Source organism: Mytilus galloprovincialis, chromosome 1, assembly GCF_965363235.1.
Source record: "Mytilus galloprovincialis chromosome 1, xbMytGall1.hap1.1, whole genome shotgun sequence".
Taxonomy (NCBI): Eukaryota; Metazoa; Mollusca; class Bivalvia; order Mytilida; family Mytilidae; genus Mytilus; species Mytilus galloprovincialis.
The window spans coordinates 61033883-61053027 of NC_134838.1; the positions used below are offsets into that span (position 1 = coordinate 61033883).

General features: G+C 31.0%; 1 protein-coding gene across 1 annotated transcript in view; it reads left to right on the top strand.

The window, feature by feature from the left end:
• Positions 1-16721, top strand: part of LOC143083980 (universal stress protein YxiE-like) — a 33515-nt gene extending 16794 nt beyond the window's left edge. The window contains exons 2-4 of the mRNA XM_076260422.1: positions 10213-10308; positions 14550-14656; positions 16215-16721. Coding sequence (XP_076116537.1) covers positions 10213-10308; positions 14550-14656; positions 16215-16427 — 416 coding nt within the window. The 3' untranslated portion in view covers positions 16428-16721. The remainder of the gene's footprint in view (positions 1-10212; positions 10309-14549; positions 14657-16214) is intronic.
• Positions 16722-19145: the final 2424 nt, after the last annotated feature.

The following is a 19145-nucleotide window of genomic DNA, read 5'->3' on the forward strand; positions in this document are numbered from 1 at the left end:
TTGCCCAATTGCTAAATCAGATGTTGCATGTTCTTGTCTTTTTGTTTGGCTAAACACTTTTTGTGAAAACTGGCATTCATTAGTCTGATATGTTACAAAGGAACAACAAGAGCACTGAAGTGCAATAAAAACAAACGCCCCAATGACTTTGGTTACCTTTATGAAATATCTGTGTCACAAAGAACCTCGGTTAAAAATTATAACAAACCTATTCTCTTCGTTTCTGATTTTTCATAGAATGAGACATTTCTATACTTGACTTGAACAATATGACTGTTGGAATGAAGGAATTATGAACTGTTTATCTATTCAAAGCATTGTAACTATGACATATTATCAGTATATGGATTAAAATTTGTTCGCGTCACTCATTCTTTAGTCTTCTGTGTTACTAAGTTCTCTGATAACTGCTGGTTTTATCTTCCTATTTACCCCTGTGTAAATAGATATAAAAGCGTTAAAAATAATTTACCATACAAATAGTTGAATATAAGAAAGTTTTTACAATGCACATTGATATTAACATCATTATCAAATATTTGACTGAAGTCCTAATGAAAGTAAATTTAGGAATTTATTTGACCTCATCATTATTAGTGCATTTCTTTCCAACCAAAATTTTGTAAACGTTGTGTGGCGTTTGTTGTTGTTTGCTAAACGCTATAAAAGTAGAAACAAATAAAATTGAGAATGGAAATGGGGAATGTGCCAAAGAGACAACAACCCGACCATAGAGCAGATAACAGCAGAAGGTCACCAACAGCTCTTTAATGCAAATTCTCGCATCTGGAGGCGTCCTTCAGCTGGCCCCTAAACAAATATATACTGGTTCATTGATAATGAACACCATACTAAACTCCAAATTGTACACACAAAATTAAAATTAAAATAATGCAAGACTAACAAAGGCCATAGGCTCCTGACTTTGGACAGGCGCAAAATGCGGCGGGGTTAAACATGTTTGTGAGATCTCAACCCTCCCTCTTTACCTCTAGCCAATGCAGAAAAGTAAACTCATAACAATACGCACATTAAAATTCAGTTCAAGAGAAGTCCGAGTCTGATTTCAGAAGATGTAACCAAAGAAAATAAACAAAATGACAATAATACATAAATAACACCAGACTACTAGCGATTAACTGACATGCCAGCTCCGGACTTCAATTAAACTGATTGAAAGATTATGTCTTCTTCATATGAATATCAGGCACAATCCTCCCCTTGAGGGGTTTAGTATCATACTATCATAACATATATGAGAAGAATATAAAAAATACATCGTTAAATCAGTGTGTATTGACCCTGTTTGAACTTTCAATAATGCATGTACATGTTTTTGGTAAACATACTTTTTTTACAAACGTAAAAACAAATACGTCGTTTAATCAGGTTAAATTTAGAAACACATGTAGTGTTTGTACTAACAAACGATGAACGACAAACTTTAAAGGCATTTCTAGCGAGTGCATAGTTTGTCAAAGTTTAAGTAAACTTTGCAAACGTATGTTAAAAACAAAAGATCAAAACATGTGCGCGCTTAGCCGTTTGTATCGTTTGTGTTAGAAAGAAATGCACTCTTAATTAGCCTTCTATTCGTTTTTATGTCAGTGAAACTGTGCATCTAGCGTTTATAAATGAATGAGTCTTTGTATGTTTGAATACTATGAACATGTTCACAGAAAATATTTGTTTCTTCTATTTGAACAGTTTACACAGCTTTGTTTGTGATGTTTTTGTTGTGAAATGAAGTATCAGTGTCTTGAGATTTGATTTTGATCTATACCGAGATATTCTAAAATTGCATTACTATGATAAGAAAAGCAATGTAATAGATAGATTATATCATTTGGTCAAAGATTTATCGTAAGTAGCTAATGAAGTCTATTCAGTTGTTTCCATAATTTTAGTATAGAATTGATGGCGACACTATTTTTTGAAAAACAGTGAGTGCGGTAAATCTGACTAAGATAGATACTATGTTTACCAAAAGCTTCTTTATTTGTAAATATACCATTTATATCATTAATTTTACAAATTCATAATAGTGCAAAAATCGACATGTTTATTGATAAAGCATAGTGTCCTTTGAGTAATTGAGAAAACTGTCCTTGTTTATATAAGTTTTCAATTTCCAACTTTGTGAAGTAACTCGTACTGCTATCTGTCCTATCATCACATTATATTCTTTACTGTTAAAGGCAACTATTATCTAAATGTAACAATAGTAAACCGGTGTTTAAAAGGCATAACTCGATTGAGAGAAAACAAACTATTTGATATCAAATGCCATATTCCTGACTTGTTTCTTGACATTTAATGAAAAATGTGGTTTGAACATGGTTTGATAACTAACAAAAACTTCCGCTTTACGACGATGTTAAAATAAATATCGTTAAATAGCAACATAATGTGACATAAATACAGCATAAACACACATAAGACCATTCATCGCAAAGAAAACAGACAAAAAAATAATGTTTTAGTGGGTACAACATGCAAACCGCAGAACAATAACGAACATATTCCGTCAATGACATATACCACTGGATATCACAAAACAGGGACGCGCCTACGTCACTAACATGCAATTTCGAACTTTATACCAGTATACCAGTTTAAATGACAATGATGTTATGAAAGGACAATTTTATAATTATGTTGACTACAAACGATAAGACATAACATATTATCCTGGTAAATACCACATAAATCGTCAGTTTATAAAACAAAAGTTCAACAGTATCTGGAGACATTTCTTAAATATATTATCACTTCATAATTGCTAGAAACTAAGCTATCTGAACCAACTCATACTAAATAAAACCTACAAATTAATCGATGTTTTTTTTTATTTTACCTAGATGTCAGACATACTTGAATACGCTTGTGCTGTCCCTTTTCAGCACGTTCAAGGAGCGTAACGCAGTATTTTCATTATCCCCTAAATACTTTCAGTTTTTAAGGGAGATTATATTTGCTTTAGTGTTATATTCGTTGGTCGATTAGTCAATTTAGTGATTTAAAAATTGGAAAATACTGATTTTTCTTGTTCCATTTGCCATCATATTTTGTAAAAAGAAATTTACTTAATTACATTTATAAATATTATTTGTGCAGTTTGTTATCTATTGCAAATTAATAGACTTTTCTGATAAGTTATAATTATAAGGGTTATGGCGAATTTTCTTTAAATTAAAAAGTAGTTTTTTATCAAAACATTTAAAACTAGGTTACTCGAAGACTGGAATGGTACTATAGATTAAGAAGGCGAACATTTGATCAATCAATGAGGTATTCTTTGTATCTTTAAAGTAAAACACCATCCATCATTTTGTTAAACCAAAACGAATCTATGGATTACATCTACGAGCAAGACGGGAAAAAAATGAAACATAAATATTATATATATGTCAAGCTGTATTGATGTATTGTTGCATTCTGTATATAAACTATAAACGTTGTTAACTAATAATCAAGATAGTGTCCGTCGGTTGCGTGTTTTGTCATTATATAAAACTGACAGTTCATGTTATTAAGGTCTTTCCTTTCACTATAAGGAAATATCTTACTGTATATCTTCTGATTATCATTATTCTTTCCGCCTAACTTTAACGGCATTTTCCAAAAAAGGTACGCGACATGTTAAAATGATATTAGGTAGCTAGTATCGGTTAACCAAAAGCTATCATGTGGTTAGGGCAGGACCTCGTCACATTTCCTTTATAGTGGTTATCTCCCCATACACTATGTAGACTCTATAACAATAATAGGTACAAAAAAAACGAAGGATAGATTTTGTTCACCTAGATGTCAGACATACTTGAATACGCTTGTGCTGTCCCTTTTCAACATGTTCAAGGAGCGTAGCGCAGTATTTTCATTATCCCCTAAATACTTTCAGTTTTTAAGGGAGATTATATTTGCTTTAGTGTTATATTCGTTGGTCGATTAGTCAATTTAGTGATTTAAAAATTGGAAAATACTGATTTTTCTTGTTCCATTTGCCATCATATTTTGTAAAAAGAAACTTACTTAATTACATTTATAAATATTATTTGTGCAGTTTGTTATCTATTGCAAATTAATAGACTTTTCTGATAAGTTATAATTATAAGGGTTATGGCGAATTTTCTTTAAATTAAAAAGTAGTTTTTTATCAAAACATTTAAAACTAGGTTACTCGAAGACTGGAATGGTACTATAGATTAAGAAGGCGAACATTTGATCAATCAATGAGGTATTCTTTGTATCTTTAAAGTAAAACACCATCCATCATTTTGTTAAACCAAAACGAATCTATGGATTACATCTACGAGCAAGACGGGAAAAAAATGAAACATAAATATTATATATATGTCAAGCTGTATTGATGTATTGTTGCATTCTGTATATAAACTATAAAAGTTGTTAACTAATAATCAAGATAGTGTCCGTCGGTTGCGTGTTTTGTCATTATATAAAACTGACAGTTCATGTTATTAAGGTCTTTCCTTTCACTATAAGGAAATATCTTACTGTATATCTTCTGATTATCATTATTCTTTCCGCCTAACTTTAACGGCATTTTCCAAAAAAGGTACGCGACATGTTAAAATGATATTAGGTAGCTAGTATCGGTTAACCAAAAGCTATCTTGTGGTTAGGGCACGACCTCGTCACATTTCCTTTATAGTGGTTATCTCCCCATACACTATGTAGACTCTATAACAATAATAGGTAGAAAAAAAACGAAGGATAGATTTTGTTCAGAAGCTTACCTTGGTTCTTCGTTACATTTGGATCGAAAAAAATCAACGAATCATCAAAATTAACCAATGTCGGTTGGCAACTAAACCTTAGAAACCGTAAGTTGTAGCCACCTTGCATCTCCATTAATGATCATCAATTCACGTGACCATGAAAATTAACCTAAGGTCAAACGTTAAGGTCATGACCTAGATTTTGACCTTACCTTGTTATCGAATTTACGCAATAACTGTAAAGGATGGCTGATAAAATGTAAATTAGAAAATGCGTGTCTTGGCAAAATCTACATTTGTTATGTTGGGTTCAAAATTATTGGACCAACTATTATGGACCTAGGGCACCAAAACATTTTTTTCGGCTCCGAAATGATGATTTTTTGCTTATTACTCAAGAGAGGTTAGAGATAGAAAGAAACTTTGAATTGCAAAAATGTTCAGCATAATAAGATCTATAAAATTAGGTCAAGGTTAGAGGTCCATATACTTAGAAAACACCTTAGCAACCATATATTTTTGAACTAAGAAAGGCTATATTATGTATATATAATATAAATATGAATGTCTTTATACTGAAAATGACATTTTGTCTCTAGCAACTACATAGAAGTCCTTAGCAATCACTTATTTTTTTATCTTCAAAGACTATAATTAGTTTGTAATTAACATTTTAAACACTGGAAAGAATATTTTTATCCTTAGGGATGATTTTTGTTCATAGCAACGAGTTGTTAGGAACATAAAAGTCCTTAGCAACCATATATTTTTTTTTACCGGCTATAAAATAAAAGAAAAAGGAATAATTGACTTTTTAATTTCAGACTATCTTTATTCTCGGTTATCTATGTTACTTTTATATATCAATTATGAAATCATGTCAGAGTTTGTTTTTCAGTAAGGACTCAGAAGTGGGATAAGAACACAGAAATGCAATGGTCACGCTGATGTGCAATGGTATACATCGACGTGCAATGGTCCGATCGTTGATATGCGAGGGATTATATAACGCGTGATAGTTTTCAATCTACAGATGTGCAATTTATATTAACGGTGTATTTGTTTCATAGTTAGTATACAAATTTGCATTATCTATGTATGTCATAAGTTACAGCTGCATACTTAATGAGAGATCGTCCTCTTTAAATATCTGATTATGAATATAATTCTGCGTTAGCATTTTTCTTTATTTTGTTACACTTATAATTTTCTCGTTTACCGTTATATTATATTTAGGAGAGTCTGTGGATACATATGTATTCACAGAAGGCCACCCTCCATCATACGTCTACAAACACATTTTAATAAAAAGTCCATCACAGAAGGTAACATTTACCCTCTTCCCCTTGTTGTTTTCATCCATTTCCCATAGTATTGAAAGTATATACATATATCCCCCTTATGAACAATTTAAAGTGACGTCTACATATATAGATATGAAAATCATTGAAAATATAGTTTATGTAATCCACCACACTTCAGCGTTGTCATCATCGCACTTTGGCGTAGCAAACACCAAGATAGCTTCCGAATGTCGCCATCGTTCTTCAACATGACAAAAATGCACTTCAACGTCAAACCGTCGTATTTCAACTTCAATATCGCGGTCGGGAGTACTATCTTGGTTCAGGGTCCTACACACATATACGTCATATTAATTTTCTTCGCACCACGCACTTATTTGTTTAGCAAGGCATGCGTATTAACTTGATTCATCTGGATTTGATACATAACATATCCTTATTTGTACCCTTAAATTTATGTACAATATTGTGACTTAATTTGATAAAAACTGTAATAAGGATTATTAAAGATAAGAACTGTTAAATGTCGCAGTTGTATATTATCATAAGAGGTGTGACAATTCCAGATACAGATGCAATAACAAGAGTTCATTTAAGAATTGTTGGTCTTCAATGCTCTTCAACTTCGTACTCTATAGCTATTTGGCCTCTTAAACATTTTCTAATTCGAGCGTCACTGTTGAGTCTTTTGTAGACGAAACGCGCGTCTGGCGTAAATATAAAATTTTAATCCTGGAATCTATGATGAGTTTATTTGTAACCACTGGGTCGATGCCACTGCTGGTGGATATTTATTTCCCCGAGGGTATGACCAGCCTAGTAGTCAGCACTTCTGTGTTGATTTGAGTTATCATTGATATGTTCATAATTATAAATTAACTGTTACCAAAACTAAGAATTTGAAAAACTAAGGCTTTTCTACCTCAGGTATAGATTACCTTAGCTGTATTTGGTAAAACTTTTAGGAATATTTGGTCCTCAATGCTCTTCAACTACGTACTCGATAGCTATTTGGTCTTTTAAACATTTTTAATTCGAGCGTCACTGATGAGTCTTTTGTAGACGAAACGCGCGTCTGGAGTAAATATAAAATTTGAATCCTGGTATCTATGATGAATTTATTTCAGTGAATAATAATGATTATCAGTTTCCTACAAATAAGTAAAATAAAAAATATTGATAGTCCTCTGTGTTAGTTTGTGATTAATTACAGTTATAAGTAAAGAATCGAAATCATGTTTCGGGTTAAGAAAATTATTCACATTTGACAGAGGACCTATAATATACAAAACCGTGATTATTCATACTTTTGTTTTTTGTGTTTATATCTTGAACTATGAAACAATTACGCTGCTCATATGTAGATTTCAAACTAGCTATCATTCGTCTTATAAATCATATTAATACTACAATTTAAATAGCTATCAATTTATTTATTCAAGTTGCAGTATAAAAGCAATATTCGGTCAATGTCAGAAAAATATCAACTTTTGTTGTACTCGGCACAAAACTGGGTAATGGCTCTGTAAAACCTCACCCTACCCCAGTGTCTCAGTCACTAGAGTGTGCTATATTTCTTAGATAAAAATGGTCAGAATGAGATATGTGTCTGATAAAATATCTTAAAAAGACACCAGTGAAATATCGTTCATGCGATATTGACATAAATAAATATACGAATTTATCTACTGGAGCGTATTGATACAACAGACACTTGTTTTTATAGTACACTGACACTCAGAACCAATACCTTGAAAAAGATATTCAAGGGACGTCGAAGAATGTAATTTGTGTTTAAGTTTACCTTAGATGATAATCTCTACGATATACTCTAGAGTTCCATATTGTTCATTATTATTGATCTAATCTATACAATACAAATTAACTTTTGATATTCTTTGTCATAAGTCATAAGTTGCATGTAATAAGGATTACATTTTGTACATAGGCTAAAGTTCTTGAATTTTATTTCAAAAGAATTAATTGGAAGAGGATTAAATAGGAATAGGTCTCTATCCAACATATGATACGTATTGCACATGAAAGAAATAGTTATAGCATGTTATCTTAAAAGATTTTCGACGCGTCATTTTCATCGTCTAAACCATGTTAAAAAACGAATAAAAATAACACAGGTATGCCTGAAATATCAAATATTGATACATAAGTATTCTGATTTAAAGCCTATTGATTTTGTTCTTGTACCGAAGTTCCTCATTCGCTGCACAAAGCAACGTTTACAGTATGAATTAAATGCTGATGTGGTGTTTTATCTTGTATATCAAATTAGATGGGTTATATTTGATGCAATATCAGTCGACAGTTTGCAAATGGACTGTCGTTTTTAATTTGAAAACTGCTTGAAAGAAATGTTGTGTTCTAAGTCTTTACTTAGAATCATCCTTACTTTTGATCAAATTTACGTTTCACACTATGTAAATATTAAAATATCGACGAGTAAAATACTTTTTCGTTATCGACGATCGAGTTTATATATGTATTGATGACCCCATTCAACTATAAGGTTTCTGCCGTGGAGAATAGTTTCTAATCTAGTTTAATATTCAGTGCAAATTAGTTTATACATAATCAATATGTATGAGGTATTCTACAATTTCCTTTGTTGTCTCCTCTGTATGTTTTCCTTGAAAAATGACTTCACGACATGAATATAAAATTGTATATGAAGCATTTTTTGAATATCATTCTGTGTTATATTGGTTGCAAGTACCGGGTAAATAAAATTAGTTGTTCCAGCACAATAGTCACTAGAATCTGATGATTGCAGTAGCGTCAAATTACCACTTGTGTCAGCTTCGCTTTTCAAAAATAAAAATAAGAAGCATGAAAACAACTCATTTTATATACCTTCTATCTTATGTTCACAATTCTCATATTCTATATGAAACTTACTTTAAAAGTCAAATTATGTAATTCAACACCTCCTATGTTGGAATTACCACGCAATTAGAACATAGAAAACATGAATATGTAATGGTAATGCAAATAAATATGTGAATACTAAGATAATTGCTCAATAAGATATCAAATTATCCGTCAGTGAAGACCAGTTAATCACATTCAGTCGTTTGAAACAAAAATAGTAGTCTTCGAGATGTAACACTGTATAATGTATTTGTGCTTCAAAGTACTGATGCAAGGTGCTTTTGCGTGCATTTGAGTAGGATTGAAGAATGGTTCTTAATTATATATGTCCCAGTACTAAACAGTGAAAAACTTTGTTCCAGAGCGCATACAAATAATTTATTGATTCAGATTTCAACTTTGATGATATACTTCTTTCTGCTTACTTGGTTAAAAGGCAATTGAAAATTTAAGTAGAGTAAATCCTCCCTTCTTACATGTGTCCATCGTGTATAGGACAAACTACATTTTTCCTGGGTATAATGAGTATATGAAACGGAGGTGTCATTTTGTTGTCCATAACAGGAACTTAATTTCTTTTTTTTACATACCGTGTCGTGTACTGTTCTGCAATATTTAAATATATATATATATATATGTTTCCCTATTTGAACTACAGTTTTACTCTCACGAACAACATTTTTTAGAAACTGTTTAATTTTGAAATTTCGAAAATTTGTATAAAAATTTAAAAACAACATAAATTTAAACCAAAATTGTCCCTATGAAAATAGTTTTAATTCTTTGTATATTTAACCAATATTAATAAATGCTTTTTTGTAAATTTAAAGCTTCTGAATGACCATAACATTCAATCATCTGATTGTGATTGCTCTATTTTTACGATAGTACAGGCCAGAAACGAATATCCTGTATAAAACACACATAAAAAAGAGATATCAACATCAATGCCTGTTATAAATTATTGACATGCATAGATATGCCATTATCTATGGCCTTATACGAAACGTATGGTAATAGTACACTAACGACTATTGATAAAACATCATTGCAAAACAAAAAATGTTCTCAACGATGTGATGAACTATATTTGTTAAATAAAACTGATGTAATCTCGAGATAAAAATTCCTCGTCAACAGTTTGCATGCTAAATTATAGTTATGCTACGATATCTTAATTTAATTTTTCATGTTATTCAATGGTCATATTCTAGCAAGACAGCTTTCAATATTGTGTAAATTTAAGTCATTGCATGAAGTGATGTAAACCATTTTTATTTCAGGGTATACCAAGAACGTTCACAAAACAGATGACTACGTCATATTGGTATATTGTGTAGAGATGAACGAATTGCTTTCTTCCTCGGAACTGTACCATTGTAAGTTAAAAAAAAATGAATCTTTAAAAAGTAAAATCACAAACATTCTGAACTCCGAGGAAAATTTAATCAGAAAGTTCCTAATCACATGGCAAAATCAAATGACAAAACACATCAAAGAATGGACAACAACTGTCATATTCCTGACTTTGTACAGGCATTTTCAAATGTAGAAAATGGTGGATTGAGTCTGATTTTATAGCGCTAAACCTCTCAATTTTTCAACAGTCTCACCAAATTCCGTTATATTTACAACGATGTGTGAACAAAACAGACAAATAAAATAGTCAAAATATGGGTATTTATTAAAATGTGTTTAAAATATATGGTGTGGTTGCTATTTTTTTTTTAAAGACTTCAAAAGTTTAATTCATTAACAACTTCTCTTGTCTCTATTTGTTCTCCGGTATTCAGACCTTGAACTATAGTATTAACACCTTTTACATGATATTGACCTCAGGATGTGTTATTTGGTGGGATGATGTTCGCTAGGATATTGTCGCAATGTAGTAAACATACGCAATACATGTATCTAGCTCCTTTCGGTCATATCTATTTATGACACGCGTTAAAATCAATACTGGAGAATATTCGTTGGTTCTTAGATTGAAAACGATAAAGTAGGTTTTGTCAACAGTCAATTCGGCTATCCTGTGGTTGCTGTTATAAATCACTTTCAGTATCAAAAAGCATTGAAGAAATACTCCCAAATTGAATTAAAACTGTAAAATCTGCGAAAATATGAAAAACGAATGTATAAAAAAGAAAATGTTGTATGATTGCCATGAAACAGCTATCCACAAAAGACCAAAATGACACAGACATTAACAACTATAGGTCACCGTACGGCCTTCAACAATGATCAAAGCCCATACCGCATAGTGAGCTATAAAAGGCCCTAATAAGACAATGTAAAACAATTCAAATGAGAAAACTAACGGCCTTATCTATGTAAAAAAAATGAACGAAAAACAAATATGTAACACATAAACAAACGACAACCGAAAAACTTGTTACATGTAAAACAAACTACATTTAACAAGTTTTTCCGAGACACGCATGGGTGGCAGGATGTACAGGAGTCGGTTTCACAAATAAACTTACAACTAACAATGGTCTTAATTAAGTCATGAACAAATCTGTATACTTAAGATCAATCTTAGTCGTAAGTGTTTTTGTGAAAAATCGACTCCTGAGTGTTATCGGATTTGTTTTTTTTTTATCGTTAAAAATGTTGAAAAAACAAAACGAAATCATTCTCTAGAATGTCAAACAGTACATTTCCTTTTATTTAAATAAGGCTGTTGTTTTTCTCGTTTTAATTGTTTTACATTTGTCATTTAGGGACCTTTTATAGCCGACAATGCGGTATAACCCTTGCTCAATGGTAGAGACCTATAGTTGATAATTTCTGTGTCAGTGGGTCTCTCGTAGTGAGTTGTCATGTTCGTTATCAATCCACATCATCTTTTTTCATATTTTCGCAGATTTTACAGTTTTAATTCAATTTGGGAGTATTTCTTCAATGCTCCGTACTTACTGTATGAAATGGATAAAACGGGAAAAAGCTGACAAAAAATCTTTGGACTCTTTTTTTTAATTCAGTAATGAACGTAGTTGATATACGTATTCAACATTTTAAAGAACATTTTACTATTAACAATAACCACAGTGAACCTATTTCTCGTATCAAATATAAACTAAAAGAACTAACCAAGGAATTGGTTTTTGTCCCGGCCTATAAAGCTGCTAATAATATTATTATTGTTTGACGTAAATTTTACATTGAGGTTCTGAAAAAAGAAATTACTAATTCACCAACATTCCAACTGACTCCATTTTCAGAAAACGACATCTGTAACAAACATAAACTTTTAGCTACCGCTTTACAAGCTGAACCAAATACAATGAAAGTCCAAACTATGTATTGGTTCCGAAGTTACACAAAACACCTTACAAATATAGATCTATTTCGTCTTCAAGCCATTGTTCCACTTCTAAATTGTCTATTCCCCTTACCTGTACGCTTGGTACAAACAAAAACCTGATAATAAATTGTTCAAATAATGCCTTCGAAAATAGTGGAATTAATTACTTTTGGAGTGTCAAGAACTCGTTAGAAGTACTTGATAAATTGAATGCTTATATTGGTGATTTTGAATCTGTTCAAAGTTTTGATTTTTCTACCCTGTTTACCACATTGCCTCACATTCTCATTAAGAAAAACATCACACACCTAATTAAATGGACATTTAAAAAGTCAGAATGTGAATATATATGTTCAAACTCTTTTAGGTCATTTTTTAGTAGCAATGAACAAAAAAACTATGTCAATTGGACATGCTTTGATGCTATATGCCCTTGACTTTTTACTAGATAACATTTTTTGCGCTTTGGAGTTTCCATATCGTCAGGTTATCGGAATTCCAATGGGGACTAACTGTGCACCACTTATTGCAGACCTGTTTTTGTATTGCTATGAGTTACAATTTATGACAAAAGTCAGCAAAGACCCATCGAAATAACATCTGATAAACAAATTTAATAATACTTTTAGATATTTGGATGATATTTTGGCTCTCAATAATGACGAATTCAGTATGTATACTAAAGAAATGAATCCTGTTGAACTTACTTTGAATAAAGCTAATACTAACAATGATCACTGTCTTTTCCTCGATCTTGATATCTATATCACTAACGGAAAACTTAATACTAAAATTTATGATAAAAGAGATGATTTTTCATTTCTTATCGTTAATTATCCATTTTTAGATGGTGACAATTCCTTGTCACCATCTTACAGTGTTTATATATCTCAGCTTGTACGATTCGCTCGTGTATGTAGCAATGTTTTAGATTTTAACGAGAGAAATTTATGTATTACTGAAAAATTATTACACCAGGGGTTTCGATATCACAAGCTAGTAAAAACATTTACTAAATTTTATCATCGGTATAAAGACATCATTCGTACATATAGCTCAACATGCAGACTTCTTATATGTTCAGGTATTTCACATCCAATTTTTTTATGGAAATATTCTTTATAAAGCACAAAAATGTCAGTATTCACCTCAAAAACTAAAAAAAACCTTTAAATAGACTTATTAAGAAGAGATATAGTTACAATACTGTTGTCAGGTCATTAAAGATTGCATATTTTGGCGTTAATATTGATTCACTTATAGGGTCTTTGCATCGGAACTAAACACATTTATTCAAAAACCAGTTATTGGCATGACACGTGTTATGTTCTTCTCATATATCTTATGATGGTATGATACTAAACCCCTAACGGGAAGGATTGTGCCTGATATTTATATGATGAAATCATAATCTTTCAATCAGTTTAATTAAAGTCTGGAGCTGGCATGTCAGTTAACTGCTAGTAGTCTGTTGTTATTAATGTATTATTGTCATTTTTTTTCTGTGGATACACCTTCTGACATCAGACTCGGACTTCTCTTGAACTGAATTTTAAATGTGCGTATTGTTATGCGTTTACTTTTCTACATTGGCTAGAGGTATAGGGGAGGGTTGAGATCTCAAAAACATGTTTAACCCCGCCGCATTTTTGCGCCTATCCCAAGTCAGGAGCCTCTGGCCTTTGTAAGTCTTGCATTATTTTAATTTTAGTTTCTTGTGTACAATTTGGAAATTAGTATGGCGTTCACTATCACTGAACAAGTATTTATTTGTTTAGGGGCCAGCTGAGGGATACCTCCAGGTGCGGGAATTTCTCTCTACATTGAAGACCTGTTTGTGACCTTCTGCTGTTGTTTTTTCTATGGTCGGTTTGTTGTCTCTTTGACACATTCCCCATTTCCATTCTCAATTTTATGTCTCAGATCTAATTTGATATTAATAAAACAATATTTGTTTTTATTATTTTCATTGATTATTTTTCTCTTTTTTGTAATAAATTAATTCATTCATCATGAAAGATATCTTTGATATGTTATAATTTATATATAAACGTACGAAATTATAGCTGAATACAATAATTGATGAAATAAATCTATATTCTCATGTTTTTATATTTGGAAAATATTATCAGGTTTGATTGACAAGATGGTAGGGAAAATGCTGAAACAACTATGGATTTAACTTAGACAATAAGAATTATTAACTGATGACATGTATACTTTTAGATATGTTCTTTTAATCAATTTAAAACTGGAGAGGTTATACAATTAATTGAATATATAATATTTTATGTTATTTTGATTTTTTGATAGCACCAAACCCTGAGGACGTAGACGCATTCAAAACTATATTAGATCACGAAATTCATAAGGTGGAAGCTAGGCTCGAAGAGTTTGGGAATTGCCTACAACGATTGAAAGTAATGTCACCAAATAATTCGACTTGTTGAAATTGCAAATGTTTGATTACCTTCATTAAGTTATGGTTGATTTGTGGCTCTAACTGATCAGTTATACCAGAATTTAGCATTTTGCATTTTGTCGATATTTTTTTGTCATTTATCTATCAATGAACACATTTGTTGCCTTTAATATGATAAGATAATTATATTGACTATATAGTAAATATGTCATATTATGAGAAGACAAACAAAATGTCGCAAATTAAAAGAACATCAAAAAAGCCAAGACATGAACAAATCAACAAACATATATTCAATCTACAAAGAAACGTGTATTTGAAAATCAACATCATGTGAAATATCACTGTAATCAATTCAAATGATTGACTACACGAATTTTTGTATAACATGAAATGAACATCTTCCTCTTGAATACCTAAAACACCAATTTACTTTTTAGCTTTGGATAATTAGTAAGCACGCTAGGGTCTCGTAAATAATCTATGAAACGTTTTGACAATGTTAATCAAAAACTACCAAAAGCATTGTTTATGGTCGTTTTACTTCTATTTTATTCAAAGGTTCAACGTCGTGATGTATACGGCGAATAACAGATCGGTAATAAACGACAATAAAGGACTGTTCTATGAAATACGGGAGTAATAATTAATTCTCACGAGGTTGATTAATTGAATAACATGAACGATTTAACACTCTATTACAGCTTAAGGTCGTACACCATTCCATTAGCTTTTAAAGTAAGGGAAACAATAACTCTCAATCAAATAAAACTGATGACAAATATTTTGCAAAATAGCTTTATTCAAAGTATAGAAACGTCCCTATATTCTTCTTTCTCTGTTGTTGTTTTTTCTGGCGTCTTTCAGTGTACCACGTTCATATTGTCAACGACTTCGAAGACGAAAGAAACATGAGTATACATGTAAATCATGAGGCATCAACCAAAATCAAGAATAATTAGCAAAATTCAATAGTGTGTTACAACTTGGAAATGAAACACAAATAAGTCTTAATTACATACATATGAACAATTTTCGAAAAAATAGATTTTTTATTTAAGAATCTAGAACTGTACATGTAGGTAACAAATAAATCAACATTGAAGAATATACGTTATAACAAAGAATGTGTGCTTTAAAGGGGTGTTAATAAAGGACAGGGTATATTCGATTTAAAGGCATAGTTGGACAGACAACAATACACAGCCGCATTTATCACAGTCATACAATCGAGAAAAAAAACGAAATGCAAATGTATTAAGAGTGTCAAATTTGCCAGAGTATAGAAACAACAGGCTAGTATTTCAAATCATCTTAAGTTTGTATTCGGGAAATACAATAAGTTTCAAATCCTTTACTGTGGATTTGTCAATATTTAAATGTGAAGATTTATATGTTGGCTGTAAGAATATATAATGTGACATGCATCAAACAAAATTTCCTTAAGAGAGCGTCAGTGATTCTCTTAAAAATGATATCAATATTTATTCACAATTTTAAAAAATAAGCAACACATTATAATCACCCTGATAGCAGTAGTTCTAATTTTCTTTCAGTTAAAAGGCATTGCTAAAAGTATCCAAGCATCAAAACCCGCCGAAGGAATTTTAAGAGTTGCAAAAGAAGAAAACGCCGCTTTGGTCATTACTGGAACTAGAGGTCTTGGTAAATTACGGAGAACACTGTTAGGGAGTGTTAGTGATTATCTTGTTCATCATTCTAATGTTCCTGTATTAGTTTGCAGAACAAAAGAAGAGAAAAAGAAATGAACAAATTCATTCAATCTTTGTCTTTACTTGTAATGAACAAAATATTATTAAATGTTATAAGAATTAGTATATCGTATAAAATGTAAATAATGAAGATTTACAGAGCAAGTTTGAAAGTCATTCTAATATAGAGTTACTTTTAAATTTTAAATTTTATTAAAATTACCAAGACCTTCAAATTGCCATCAAAGAAATTATAATAATACCGTTTCATTTATTTAACTAATACGTGTATTTAAACATGTAAACTGAAATGTAATAAAATAGCTAAGCACATTTTGTGTCGAAGTCAAATATTGTTTTTTTTTTTCTTTTTGATGTCATGTGTTTTGAAAGTCCGAAAAAATCCAATATAACCAGCAGAGATGGAGAACTAATGATTTGCTGCTTTATTTCCAATGCTAAACAATTTTCTCTATGTTAAATGTACTGTGGATTCATTATAATTCGTTGGATACCAATGTTTGTGGCTTTTGTCAGTACAGGCGAAGCACGAAATTAAATGTTTAACGAATACTAAAATTTCTATAGGCTTGTATGCAGACTTCGACGATACCACGAAATTAAATAGCCACGAACATGCAAGTTTTATGTTATACACGAAACTTGGTACACACGAAAATAAATGAATCCTCATACCTTTTTTCTTTATTAAGAGTGCTTTTGCCTAATTACTCCTTCCAAGCATGTCTGATGATTATAACGACAAAATTTCCTTATAATTGAAGCCTTGATTTTTTACACTTATTTTCAGTTTTTTTGAAGAAGTTAATCGGTGTCTGTCATGGCTGTTGTTAGGTTTTGCATTCAGAAACGTGCAATTGTATTCACTTCTTCTCGTATCTTGAGGTATTAATTGTTTGTAGTTTACGATAGCGTACTACAACCTATTAATATATTAACAAATTCACTAGCAACAAAACGGAAGAAATATCGTTTAATAAATTGACATGGGCTGCAAACATAGTCTAAGGGAATTAAGTCATTTGCATCTATCCGTCAAATGTTGTAACAGCTAGAATTTATAGTATATTCTATTTAAATTTGTTAAATGTTAATAACACTATTCATAAATCAAAATCAGCAGCTCGTGTTTAATACCTCTCTATTATATCATTTATAATAGTTATCAAAGTTACCAGGATTATAATTTAATACGCCAGACGCGCGTTTCTTAATATTTAGGAACGACATCAAAAGTTCAATGTTGGATACAAAACTTAATTCATATAGTTTTTTCACTGACCCCTACCCCCCTCTTAACTTAATTTGGGAAAAATTGATTGAAAAATACGAATATATATAAAATCAATTTCAATTGAACAAAACTTGCGGCAAGTTTGATCCCCCAAACCCAAACTATTTGAATTAATTTTTTTTTTTTTATCCTTCATTGATTTCTTTATGTCATCCTTTATAAAGCTAAACAAATACAAAGTAGAAGAGCATTGAGAATCCAAAATTTCAAGAAATTGTGTCATATACAGTCAAATAAATAATTGACTGTTGCTGTAAATCTATTAGATTTCGCAGTCAAAGGGAATTAAGTCGTTTGCATTTATCCTGCAACTGTAAATATTTTTTTTTTTTAAGTTATATTTTATTTAAAAAGAAGCAGTTGAATGTTCACTAGTCTTCTTAACAAAATAGCACATTCTTTTGTCAACTACGATGCGATTCATGGAAACTTCATGATCTTCAACTGTAAACCACACCATTGATGTATAAAATATGAATCTAATCAATCAAGAGATAATCGATGGTCTGATTGTGTTTTTTATGCTAACACAAAATAAACACCAACATAATATGCAAAATAACAACCAACGACAATCATTGGATAACAAAATTTGAAAGTATTTAAAATAATTGTGAGCGCTCAACTCTCCTTAAAACCTGGGAAGGTGTTAATATAGTACAACGATACAATACACTGAAAAAAATCGGTGGTGGCTTAACTCATTAGGATTATAATAGCCACAAAATCATAATATAACAACATCACAACAAACACAAAATACTAATCAAATAGTACTCACAGTTATAGTGAGTTCCTGAATATGTTTTTTTTCAAATTTCAAGTGTAATCACTTAAATCAAGTTGATTCTGTAAATACTAAATATGGATTGAAATATGGGCTTCATGATAAGCGTTAAGTTCGACTTAGTGTTCCAGTAGATAATGAGATAATTGATCCTTTCACAATAACAAAATGAACCTGTACAGGTTGTACACACGAAGGGGATTCAATTGTCGTACCAAAGTTTCATTATTTATTGTATATTTTAACTCGTCATTAAATTATTGATGAAACTTTGTTTAAATATATGCTGTTACCTGCGCCAACATAGTTTATTTTAATTTTATTTCTTTTACTATGTTAAAATAAATGTTCCTTTGGAGAGTACGTCTAGTCCAAGATTTTCCATTTTATTGGAAACATATAGCCTTATCACTATTTTCCCGCCATTACTGGATATCACAAAGGTTCCCGTAAGTTTTTGACGTCGTACTGCAAAATATCCGACGCCACAATGGAAAAAAGATTGTTGTATGACGTCAATAGTTCAAGTGGCGGAGATTCGCGGGTCAATCGTGATAGATTTCCAAAAAAACAATAAGGTGTATGCTGCCTGATAAAAAGAATTTATAATCATCTGTATATGAATAAGAAGATGTATTATTATTGTAATAAGACAACTCATTAAAAGCTATAG